The sequence below is a fragment of the Atta cephalotes genome (genome assembly GCF_000143395.1).
Source record: "Atta cephalotes unplaced genomic scaffold scaffold00002, whole genome shotgun sequence".
Classification (NCBI taxonomy): Eukaryota; Metazoa; Arthropoda; class Insecta; order Hymenoptera; family Formicidae; genus Atta; species Atta cephalotes.
In genome coordinates this window covers 6,593,421-6,607,142 of record NW_012130066.1, presented here as the reverse complement: position 1 = coordinate 6,607,142, position 13,722 = coordinate 6,593,421, and the positions used below count along the sequence as shown (strand labels likewise).

At 31.5% G+C, this 13,722-nt stretch overlaps 1 protein-coding gene across 1 annotated transcript in view; it reads left to right on the top strand.

Moving 5' to 3' along the window:
• Window positions 1-9,835, top strand: part of LOC105623397 (dipeptidase 1-like) — a 140,369-nt gene extending 130,534 nt beyond the window's left edge. The window contains exons 8-12 of the mRNA XM_012204794.1: window positions 2,086-2,262; window positions 6,563-6,647; window positions 7,197-7,272; window positions 8,492-8,630; window positions 9,746-9,835. Of these exons, the coding sequence (XP_012060184.1) occupies window positions 2,086-2,262; window positions 6,563-6,647; window positions 7,197-7,272; window positions 8,492-8,630; window positions 9,746-9,835 (567 nt within the window). The remainder of the gene's footprint in view (window positions 1-2,085; window positions 2,263-6,562; window positions 6,648-7,196; window positions 7,273-8,491; window positions 8,631-9,745) is intronic.
• The last annotated feature ends 3,887 nt before the right edge of the window (window positions 9,836-13,722 follow it).

Below are 13,722 nucleotides of genomic sequence, written 5' to 3'. Positions count from 1 at the left end.
ATATATATATATATATATATATATATATATATATATGTATATATATTGGTAACTATTTTTACTAACATGAAAAAATACTAAAAAAAATTCTGAAAAAAATTCTGAAAGAATTCTATGAGAAGAAAATAAACAATTTTTTGTTTCTTGTTATTTTTCTGTAAAGTTAATTTGTATTTGAATAAAAAATTATTGAAACCAATATTTGGCGATTTTCAGTAATTAATTCAGTAATCTTGTTAACTATTGCAAAATGGTAGAGAACTTTTCGACTCACAATCATATAATAATTTTGTTGAAAACTTAAACTGGCTGCTAGAATGTTAAAACTTTTTGCAGCATTGTTTATCGTATTTGAGATTCCTATGTAATTATTTTGATAGTACGACAAAACTATTTTTAGATCTGTATCTAGCTAAATTTTTAGATACTTCAGCAAAACCGTTCTATCCGTGTAACTATTTACCCGTTCATTCAACCTGTCCGCGACTTTGTTTGCATGTTTTTACGATATTTCGCATGCTTTTTCGCCTGTTTCTCGCTCTGTTATTAATACTACTGATAAGAAATCATTTTCTATTCGCATAATCGTCTATCTCGCTAAAACGACATAAAAGACCGTCAGAGACCGTCTCTCCGCAAAAACAATGCGCATCGTTTTCTACTATCGATGCACGAGACTCGAATCATTCGCGTGAAATCGTGTACGCCGATAAAAGTGAGCTCTCACCCTTAATGCCGGAAAAACGAGACGATTGTGATTCGTTCTTCCATCCACCTCGCTTCACTTCCTTTTCCGTCGACAGGACTGTATTTATCGAAATTTATTCGCGACGTTTGTAGAAAATACGTAGGAACATCCAAATAAAAGTCATGATCTCTCTAAAATTAATGAAAGAACAAAAATGGATAAAATAACGAAGAAACGTAATCAGTTCTTTCAATTCTATCCGTTAATTATTTTTAGCAATTCCATATTTTAAAAATTAATTAAATGATCCGTTAATTAAAAAAACGATATGGGTCAAGCTAAATCCGGAAAATTGAACGAAATTAATGCGCTAATATATGTATAATATAACGTTGGAACTCACAACGATCTTTAAAATTAAACTTACTCCATTTCCAAGATAAGGAAAAGCGATTAACATTTATGGCAGAACAGAATCGCAAATATACTACCGCAAACCTGCGCTTCGACCAATCACCAGCTTTTTCCTATATGAGGGAATGGACGATTGCTTGCGTTCTCGGTTAACGTTCGCTAGTCGAAACTTCCTCCGTTTCTCATGATATTTTTCTCTTACCCTTACCCTCTATCGATCCTTCCCCGATGTGTTTTTGTACATAATAAACGCACTTCGTTCCATCCGACATTTCGATCGCTTTGAAATTAAAAATATTTACGATACTTTGATTCCCTTCATTTTCATTAATCAAATATTCTCTTTTTGAAACATAAATCTAGAATATATATGTGTATATTATACCAAAGATATATTATACCATAGATATATTTGAGAAATAATAACGAATAGAATGGCAAAGTAAAACATTGCATTACAAAAAGTCTTATTACAATAATTGGAATTCTGGTAGATTCAATCAGAAAGGTATAAATCAGATCATGCACTTATAATTAAATCTAGCAAACATTCTAATCGAGATAACTAGAAACTCCATTACGATAACTAGAATTCTGATTCAGAATTTGTTTTATTTGTATTAATTCTTGTTAATACAATCAAAACATTTCTCTCAGCAGTGTGCAGCTTTTTTACTTATCTATCTATTTATCTATATTATTTTTTATTTAAATTTTTTATAACCAGAATTATAATTCGTATAATCAAAATTCGTTTTGTTGATACTTCTTATTGATACAACCAAAATTATTTTTCTCGGCGTTGCATTTTTACCTGTTTTATTTATCTATTTATATCCGCAATACTTTCATCTTGCAATTTTATTTTTTTGTTTTCTATCGCGCCTTTCAAAATTCAGCTTAATCCGTCTATTTACTTTATAAGATAGCCGCATTACTTTATAGAAACAAAATGAATTTTAACGCATTTCATTATTCCGTAGGCAGTTGTCAGGGAATTGAACAGGCTGGGCATGTTGGTCGATCTCTCGCATGTCTCGACAAGAACGATGAGGGCGGCCCTGCAGACGACGAGGGCGCCGGTGATCTTTTCGCACAGCGCTGCTAGGGCGCTGTGTAATTCCACCAGAAACGTACCGGACGACGTGCTCAGAAATCTGGTGAGTTCTCCGCGTCGCATAAACACGTATGCAATCCGAATGCAATCGGATTGCGCTTTAAAAACAGAGTGGAAAAGAAATACGGTAAACGGATCAGTTCAATTATTCCATCGTTGCTGATATTCCGCACTTTCCGCAGAAATAGCTAGCGAGCGAAACGGAACGCCGCTGTCACGAGGAAAAAAAGCGATACGTCGATTGCAATATGTACAGACGGATTTGTTTATTTATTTATTCAGGTCTCTTCCTACCACGCGCGTGTCGGTCAGTTAGAAAACAGTGCGGAGTATAAGCGCTCGTGTATAGAAAACGAATGAGATATTTCTTTACTACACCGCGCTTACAAGAGACGGACAGAGAAAATCAAAGCGGGCACTCACGAAAATGTAAACCAGCGGGTATGAAAGTTGCTGGCTATCGCAGCTACAGCCTTTGTTTATACCGAGATTATTTGATTTCGGGTCAGCGTACATACATGCCACGGACCAACCAGGCTGTATTCAGTTTTGATGTGGTTTAGTATTGGTGAGCGACAACTGCCCAACGGAATTACGATACGTGTAATATTTGAGGAGCAGTGAGTAATAAAATATCCGCAGCTACGCTGTAAACATGGCCATGAACATTATTGATTTTATGCGGCAATGCAAAACAGCCTCTCGTCAAAAATTTATTTTAATATTCTAATTAATTATTATACAACTTCGATGCGGAACTGTAATTAGAAAGGCAGCAATGTTAAAATAGGATTATCATGGCAAACATACACAGAAAGAATGAGTTTGTAGAAGTTTTAAAAATTTAGATACACAGAAAAAAATGATTTTGTTGAAATATCTAAAAATTTAGCTATAAGCCGTAGATGTGAAAATAATTTTGTTAAATCATCAAAATAGTTATATAGAACGCTTTGATTGAAAATTTGATGATAATAATAAAAAATTTTGAGATGTAAATAATTAATTTAAGCATCTTACATAATTATTTGAATAATCCTGAAAAAGTTATTTTCAAAAATTTGCAACTAAATTTTTACACTGAGAAAAAAATTATATTATATTAACAGCATTAATCAAACAAAATTTTATTAATTTTACACATTAATTATTTACACAACACACACAAACACAATACTAAATTAATAAAACAAGTATGTGCTCTTGTGTTTCGATAAGATTTTATTCCTTTATCAATACTATTATTGAATTAACAAGATTATTTTCAATTACAATAATGTTGTTGATATAATATCATTTTTTTTGTCAATGTAGATTCAATAAAATCGTTCTTTTCTATAGATTCAAATCTGAAATAACTTTATTGAACTAATAAAATAATTATGTAGGAAACTCAAGCATGATGAGCAAACTGCTACATAAAATGTTGCTATTCTAGTAATCAGCTTGAGCGTTCTACGTAATTATTTTGATAGTCCAATTATTTTGATAGTCCATTGTTTTCAGATCTAAATACTTCTATTTAGATACTTCAGCAAAATCGTTCTTCCCTTGTATGTAAACAGATATAATGAAATATATGATAATAAAAAGATGATAAAATTCAAATATAATAGAAATGATATGAATATGATAGAATATGAATTCGAATATGTGTGATAGGATTCCAATATGGTAGAATTCGAGAAAAAATAAAGCATACGTCGCTAAAATAAATAACTGCCGACAATCGCTTTTATATATTGCGATCGTTCGAGTGCATGTAAAAGGAAATAAAAACGCGAAAACAAAAAAGAAGGTGTGCGCACAGTGCTGGGTGATTAAACGCAAGTTTTATCGACAGATCTGATATCTGGAAGTGAGATGCGTAACGTCGAAATTAAATTCGTAGCGTACAAGCGAAGTGAGGCCAGCCATGTGCAAATCGAACGCGATACAAGAGTAGTTTGCAATCCGCAAAGTTGTAAAAGGTGCGCACCGATCGGATCGGTGGAAATGTGCAAGAACGTCGGGATCTGTAATATCAAACACAAAGTAACATCGAGAACACGTAAATTGTTCGAGTTTGTGTAACGAGATAATCGCGAACTATTCGTAATCAATGAAGGAGCGAGGACTCAAGATATATATATATATATATATATATATATATGTCAAAACGATTTGGAGCAATGGAAACAACGAGCTAGAATAGCACGAGTTAGAAATTCAAGGCTTAATCCATGTTATTATCGATAATTCTACCCATACCCGTCATCGCCAATTGGCGTTAATCCAATCGCGATATTAATCTCGTTCTTTGAATCGCAGCACCAAAATTTTTCCTCGCCCATTGAATTTGCGAGGAGCATAAACGCGGTATGATAATTGACGTTTCATTAATAGTGTAACAGTTGGCCGAGGACTTAAACGTAACGCTTCATTAAAATTTTATCTCATTCTCCTACCGCATGTCCATAGATTAACAATTGACGAACCAACGATGATGAACTCAAGAAGTTCTAAGTTAACGAAATTAAATTCAATTTGTTGCTTAACTTTACACTTAGGGACTTCATTGAAGGAATATACGATGTAAATTTAATATTTCATTTCATATTCTGTAGTATTTGTGGACCATATAAGAATGCAATGTAATTTTTAGGAAAAATTCTAATTATGTAAAGAATTAATAACGATATAATAAAAAATTTTTTATTTAGATAAGGAAACTTAAATTATAAATATAAAATTATATTATGAAAATTATATCATTTTAAATAATATTAAAATTATGAAAGATACAAGAAGTAAAGTAACAATAACTGATATTGTATCAATATTTTATAATATTATAATCCAAATTCTTTGAAATTCGTAAATATGAAATTCTGACAGAAAAATTTATTTTTATTAATCTAGCGCTGATTTCTATTTCAATATCTTGATATTATTACCTAATAATTTCTACCTAATAATATTTTATTCTTGAAAAATTATATTTAACGATCTCGGTTCATTGATTTAAAATATTTATTTATATAATGAGACAGCACATTAATTGTAACTGGCATGGATTTCTCCGATTTTTCCGAGACGATACGAGAAAAAACAAATAACATATAATAATCGCAGAAATGTTATTTTTAATGAGATGAGAAGTTTTGAGACAATATTCCGAGATTTTCATATCGAAATGCATCACTAATTATATTGCTATGGTTTTGAAACATATTTTCAATTTGTAAAGTAGTATAGGGAAGTATTGTTAACCCATCTTCGAAAAACAAAATGGTTACTGATTAATTAATCGAAATTTTCCTTGATGTCTTAAAGTCACTCTACTAACATCGCCATGTCCACGAACTTCATTCCCTTCTCTCTCTCTCTATGAATCGATATTCCCTTAATTATACCTGCAGAACGAGAGGATGAGTAATGATCTAAGCCGGATGGCTTGTCTGGTAACGTGTTATTAACCGCGTTGTCCTGCTGCCCTAATTAACATTGCATAAAATAACAAGGATAGGTATCAAATAGACAACTGCGTTCCTTGAAACAGTTTTTCCGATAGTTTTGCAGTTGATTAGAAAAAAACTAATAATATAGTTAATGAAGAAATTTTTTCTTAGTATTAATTGAATTATTTTATATTATTGTTTTATAATATAGTACCTATTATAATCTCTCTTGTACGGTAATTTTATTTTCATTATTAACTATTAATTTTTTTAAACACTGATTTCTTTGATACAATTATATCATATTATTTCATGTAAATCTTCAAATATATTTTTTTATAATAATAATAATCTGCTAGAATGAATTAAATTAATAAAATATTGTTTTTAATTTATTTTTATATCAAATTTTTTGTACCATAGGATCCCAAAGAGAGACCATTTTAATTCTTTTAAATCCTGCGTACATTGCATGTAATATACATCAAATTTGAAGGAATAAGAAATTATTCGTTCAAATTATTTAATTCTATCGACATCATCTAAGATCTGATATAGGTACATAATAATAATGCATACGTTAGAAAAATAGTCAAAACTTTGAAAAAAATTAATTGCAATTTAGTATGAATTATTTATTAAAATGCGCATAAATTGAATTCAAAAAGATGTGTTTAACATGTTCCAATAAAATCAGATGTAAAGAGAATTAAACAACCATTTTCTCGCGAATAAATTTTAGTAGTAGAATAATATATATTATATATTATATATTATATATTATATAATATATATTATGATTTTATTGTACATAACTGCACGATGTAATTTCGTGTCATACGTTTAAAGATCGAAAGAAATACAATCGCACAGCGTGTATGACGTTAATGTATCTGTTCACAGGCTAAGAATGGTGGAGTGGCGATGGTCCCTTTTTATACCTACTTCATAACATGCAACAGCACCGCTACTATAAAAGACGTTATTGGTACGTGCAACGCTATACGCGAAACTGTACTAAGCCAAATCCCGGGAGTAAATTATACCGTATCAATATTGCATGTGACAGACGCGTAATTACTGTACACATTGTATTTTATGTCATTTTGACACATTTTCCGTTGTAAATTTAATTTTCGAAGTCATGCTCGTAAAAAGACGTAAAATTATAACAAAATAAATGCATCCGTTATTTCTCGAATGAAACAAACGTGTATCTTAATATTGCAAGAATTCTCCAATTCATCTTGCTTAGCCATTTTTTAAGTGGGATATATATTTACTTTTACTTTAACACTCGCGCAAATATTTAAAAAGATCCGTTGTGTATACGTGTTTCTGATAATAATAAAACATTTTACCTATGCATGCATGACGATCTCATGAGCACGTTACCTCATAACCGTGCTATTCCCCAATCACATTTTATTCCCACAGGCAAAAGCGCATGCATATATATTAAAATATTTCATATTAAAATATTTTGTGACGTGCTGGCACCAGGACAAAATGATTAAGGCCCAATATATTGTTTCAGCACACATCAATCATATTCGAAAGGTGGCGGGAATCGATCATGTTGGAATCGGAGCGGGTTTCGACGGGATAAATTTGTAATTATTCTTTCACAATATCTATTTTCGCGCGCAGAGGCACTCAGAGACAACATACATACTGCGCGTTGTTATAATAAATAATTTGATACAATACAGTAACGCTTGTGATTAATTTCGTTGAAAAGTACGAGCCATAATAAATCTGCAACTCGATGTAAATATGTATTTAACCTACAGAGAGTTCCACTTTTACGCTCGAGGATAATTGCTTCGCTTGTTTTCAGAAGCGCGTGAGTCCCGGGAGGTTAATTTGATGGAGGGGAAGTACAAGAAACAATGCCCAAGGAACTGCTTTTGTTCCGCAGTTACGAAACTTTCACAAAGTGCCTATCATGGTTCTTGTAATAATGTAAATGTGTATGCATAGTAAAATATATCATTGTTAACGCAACTTCTTTTTCTTTCGTCATAATAATTTTTTCAAAATTTATTTCAGTTTAACCATAGCTGTGATAAGACTAGACTGCACATTCCTATAAAGTTGTCACTATCGATTTAGAAAGAGTGAAATGACTTGAATCATATTACTTTCTCTCTAAAGTATCGAGTTGAAGAAAGATGCTAATATATTCAATTCTTTCTAACTGAGCATAGAAACTAAGATTATGGAACAGTCTGTACCTATTATGTCTCTTTGACAAATTAAAACGGTTTAAAATATGGTTTTTCTTTTATATTGAATCAAGAATAAAATTAATTCATATTTATCGAACATCGCTCGTAAAATCACTAAAATATGTTATCCAAACAGAAACAAGAAATTTGTATAGTTTTATGATTAAACTTACATGCGTTAATAAATACCTTTCACAATAAACTACCTAATTGTACAAGTTATTTTCTATTTTCGAATTCAATACTTATTCATAATAACAATTAGACTGTTCAGATCTAATGTGGAATCACAAAAGCTTGCGTATCTATAATAATGCGTGGGACACACGTCAATTGCGAGTACAATATTGAAGCAGAAGTGAAAGAAGATCAGTTTTATGACACTAAATATACCAACTCAGATTGACTAAAAATATAATTCATATCATCGTTTTTAAAACAAATGAATCAATCGTTATTCAGTTTATTGTTATAATGCTCTTTAAAAAACTGAACGTAATGCATCGAGCGCTGCGAACTTATCGTCGTTCTCTGAGTGTTGCCTCGAATCAGCTAAGTTAAGAAGATCGTTTGACCCTCACGAGATTTGTACCTTTCGTAGTACTCCCACGGGTTTAGAGGATGTCTCGAGGTATCCGCAACTATTGGCCACCTTGTTAGAGGATCCCACATGGACGGAGGATGACATCAAGAAACTAGCCGGCCTCAACTTGCTGAGGGTATTTGCGAAAGTCGAACAGGTATGATGTTCGTTTCTAATCTATAGAGTGCCGTTTCTTTTACGATCATTGTAAAAAAATTTATTATTATTTACGATGATTATAAAAAAAAAGTTTTGGCTGCTAAAATAAAACATATATCCTATGACGGTGATTAGGTAATTCCGAATATCTAACTACGATTAATCGCGCGTGCTCGCTGAATATATTTATCAACACTTTTGGATGGTTATTAAAATTTTAACACTCTTTGTTATGCACGCGTTAAGTTAATTGAGTGCGTTGTAACTATGGCGTTGCTCCTGTTTTCACAAATTCATTGTTGGAATTATTTTCATGCTCGCAATAAAGATAACAGCTCTATATGACATAAAAAATAAAAATAGCAGAAACAAGCTTTTTCAAGCAAATCGAATAGTTACATAGGAAAAAAAAATAAAGCCATTAATAAACAATGAAATATAATATTATAGTGAATAACACGAATATTTTTGCAGAAAAATTTACAACAGACGCTACATAATTTTCTTCCTATAAAGATTAGTCTTGATCAATTTTTTTCTGTAGAAAGAACAATTTTATTTAAAAATATCTAAAAATTTAGATACAGATTTGAAAAATTTTGTTTGAATCAAAATAATCATACAAAAAAAATGATCAAGCAGAGCTGCAAAAAGTTTTGCATGTGTACATTAAAATAAAGTTAATAAAACCGATCAAACTCTCTCTCTCTCTCTCTGAATTTTTAAATGATTGAAGTATAACTGACAGCGACGATATGAATGAACTTTATTTCAATGTACTAATTTTTTTTTTTTGAGTGAACCGTTTATTATTATGGTAATTTTTGGTTTCTATGAAGAAAAATATATAAGAAGAGGTAAAAATAAAACGATCTTCGAATGATCGCAAAAAAGTGAAAGTTGTACTCTCTTTTTCTTAGACAAATTCCTGCACAATTATTTTGATAGTTTAACAAAATTATTTTTAGGTCTGTCTAAATTAGATCTTCTTAGATGTTTTAACAAAACTGTTTGTGAAAAAAAAAATCCAAAAATGATATCAAACGCAAATCGATTTTATTCCCCATTTTTTATCTTGCTGTAGTAAGCAATTATTATCTTTTCCGATAACAGGTTCGTGACGAGTGGCACAGAGCAGCCGTGTTACCTGTGGAGAAGATCAGTCCACCAGACAACTCGGCCTGCGTTTACGGCGCGTCCTGATCCTCTTTAAGGACAATTGTGCCGAGATTTCTCGACTTTGCACGATCGCCGAAGATCCTGAGGATACCGCGGTATTACTGGAGCCTGTAAGGACGCGTGTCCCGAATCGCCAAAGGATTCGTACCGTAAGAAAGCTTCACGGATATTTCTAATGGAAACGACCGACCAATCTACACCGAAAGAACTGCCGACTTCTACTTCAGGGACTCCGTCGCGCCTTAACGAGAGACGAAGATTCAGCGCGGGAATGCGACCGGTCTTTCAAAATTAATGGCGTCGAGGATCCTTCAGAGACACCTTTGGGACGTGGCAAACCCGTTCATCTGCGACTCCGTTTGAAAGATCTCAAGCGCCGTTAACGACAGTAAATTGCGATCGTATTTGAGAAATAATTATCTCCCTCTTACAAGCACCACCTTATTTTTGCGATATCTGATGAATTAGTAATCTCATAATGTTAAAGAAAGATTAATGACTGTTTTTAACTCAGTACTTCTTCCACGCTTGCAAATTATTGGATATAATTTCGCGATCATTTGTCAGGCATTTCCGTCCAGACTTCAAACTTGGCTTAATAACACTTGTTTATTTATTTCGCAATTTATTTTCGCATCATTCGTACGTTAAAGTGCATATTTTACATACGTCATATCATATATTTTACCTTTAAATGAATAATAATAATAATAATAAACACAGAAAACTTGAAAGTTTAAAAGTTTAAATCATGATTTCGCTTCATAAATTGCAATTTTTAACTTATCTAAAAATAATAGAAATAAATTCGTAAAAATTCTTGTTATACACTACTTATTTAAATAACTTATTTAAATTATTTTATTAATCGCAAAAACGATCGAGAGAATTTTCGAAAAAATTTTGTCGAAAGAAACAGAAGGTCATATTCTCAACATACATTTAGTACCAACTATGGCTAATTCTCATATCATGTCTCCAGTACATGCAAATACGATCTGTTAAATTAATAAAATTCAGACTAGACAGCCATATTTAGTGTTAAATGTGCAAGAATATGGACAAATTGCATGTGACAATTGTACGTGATTAATCTTAATGTAAGATTTCTTGCGTTTAAAAAAAAAAGCCGAAATAGTTCGAATGGACTATACAAATATCATCTCAGGCGTGACATTTATATCGTTCTTTATAAGTACTACGACCAGAGATCTAGAACGATCATAAATGGCATCACTGTCATACACCAAAGAGATAAGCCGTACTTTTTATAATTTTTAAATAAATTAATGATACTATATTAAAACTACTCTTGTGCGTACTAAGAAATATTTGAATTCAATCTCGTCATACGAAAATCATAAAAATAGATATTCATGTATTATCTATATATTTCCGTCAACTTATTTTTATTCAAACTTGTATAATTAGATACAATATCGCCAAAAAAATTTTTTCTTCGAAACTTGCATTTTTTTCTTTTTGCATTGACTTCACTATTAGTCTTAAGAGCTTTTCTAAATTCTCTAAGAAATTGATATCTATAAATTCTCTCTTTGAGCATTTTGCACTTAATCGTTCTATACAATAAAGAAAAAAACAGCTGACTAAAAGAGATCTTACCTTTTCTCTGATTTATAACATTAAATACATGAATAAGCATTAAACAAAAGCTTTCAAAGTTCACTTAAGATTCACTTAAGATTCACTTAAGATTAAATGTAGAGTAAGATTTCGTTACTTGTTTGTACTTTTAAAAAATAATATACGAAAGATCATTCATATCCAATCGCTTATATAATTGAGAAATTATTAATATTTCGATAGTTTTTAAGATGACTCCAAATTTGTCAATGAATTCGCCACCGATGGTATTTGTCAGTGTAACTTTGAAACGCCCTATACATGAATATCGAATCAGACAAGTGCGCTTATGATGTGCGAATATAATGAAACCTCCAAAGAGAGAAGTTTGAGAATGCAAGAGATATTAAATTTCTAACGATTAATTAAAAGCTTCGAAGGTAGCTCTCATGCGTCAATAATAAAAAAGAAAAAAAACAAATCGTTCGTTTTATGGCGAGTTTCTTAATTGATATAGCAACGTAACGAAACGAAATTTTCTGTTAATCACGCATTCCATTTTAATCTTTCAAAATTTGACTTACTTCTTTCTATAAATTTAAATTTCCGGAAATGAAACGGTTTAACGAAGGCTTGTATTGAACTCACTCACAGTTATAAATCTCAATTATAAATTTCTTTGTCGAAAAAGTCAAACAATTCAATTCTCTTTATGTTACATCTGAAAATTTAAATTTATTCATGTTAAATAATATTTTAAGAAGAACTTAATATTCATTCCATTTTATATAAATTATGTCATTTTCGTTCCTTGAACTTAATTAGTGCCTCTTTTAATTAACATGAATTAGATAGGGTCTTGCAAATCCAGCGTCAGTAATTATATTTTGGCCTCCGGAAGGTTAACAATCTTGTTCAAATTCACACGCTATCGATAAAAGCACAACACTTCTAACTTCGCATGCAAAGAATATTGGCTATTCTTGAAATCTATTTTAATATGCTGCTTGATTATGCTTAAGAGCGCGTATGTAATGTCATTCATTGCCGATATTAATTCACCGCGACACTTACACTGGATTTTATGAACACCCTAGGTATGAACTTATAACATTCTTAGTTTCGAAAACGTAAGTAAAGATGTAATAATGTTGAGTTGATAATTGATAACAGGGTTGTCACAAATTCCTCCTTTTAAAATTCCATAATTCATCCTGATTTCCAAATAAAATTTCATGACTTTACCTGACCTGAATAATCAATGAATTAATATTTTTTCCGTCCTGACTTGGAAATCGTTAAATATTTTGTTGAGATTGTTATTAATGTTGTTTATACTGCTTACATTTAATTATTAAATTAGTAATATTTCCACGTAGGTATGATAAACATTAAATTTCTTTAAAACTAAGAATTTTAATTTTCCATTTTTTCAAGAAATTTTAAAAAATTTTTCCTTAATTTTTCTCTGATTTCCCCGACTGTTTTCAATTTCTCTAACATTACTCTGATTTCCAGTTTTGTGACAACTCTTGATAATTCAAGCAAAAATTTTTAATAACGACTTTTTATTAATTTTTTATGACAACAATACATTTTTATATATCTGCATAGACAAGTTTCTCGGAGCGTAATAGATTGCTATTACGCTACTTCGCACAATTTTGTTCGAGTTCCATCGCTGTATTTGCTGCTCCGATTGCACGAACCGTCGTCCTGAATCGTCCTACAGCCACAAGTGCTTTGAGAACAAAACAAAAATTTGATTTAACAAATCACTTGCAACGCGTAACGCGACCTATACTCTTCGGAAGCTAATATACAAACTAATATACAAGCCGTTCGTTTTGAAAATGGCGTATAACACTTTTCAAAAATAGAACTTGTAGAGGCAGATTGCACGAATTTATAGTTCAGAATTTAGAGTGCATCATACTTGAATTTACGCCACTTTCAAAATAACTGTATGACCAAAAACTCCTGGATGCGTCGCGGATAGTTTCGTGACTTCTCTCAGGGCTGTGATATTTTCCGCGGGCCTCGTGAAACATTTTGTGCTTCCATCTAAAAAAAAAAAAATCGGGGCATGTCGCAGAAGGGAGAAAATATATCGAAGAAAATTGCATTATTGCGAATCGAAGACGTGGGTACGTTACGCTCGACAATTCATTAAAACGATAAAACGATATAATAGTCGGTTTAGCTACACAACAGAATGCTCCTTGATATTATAAAAAAGATAGGTAAGAGATATTTCAGAAATGTATAGAGGGAGAGAGAGAGAGAGAGAGAGAGAGAGAGAGAGAGAGAGAGAAGAGAGACGACCG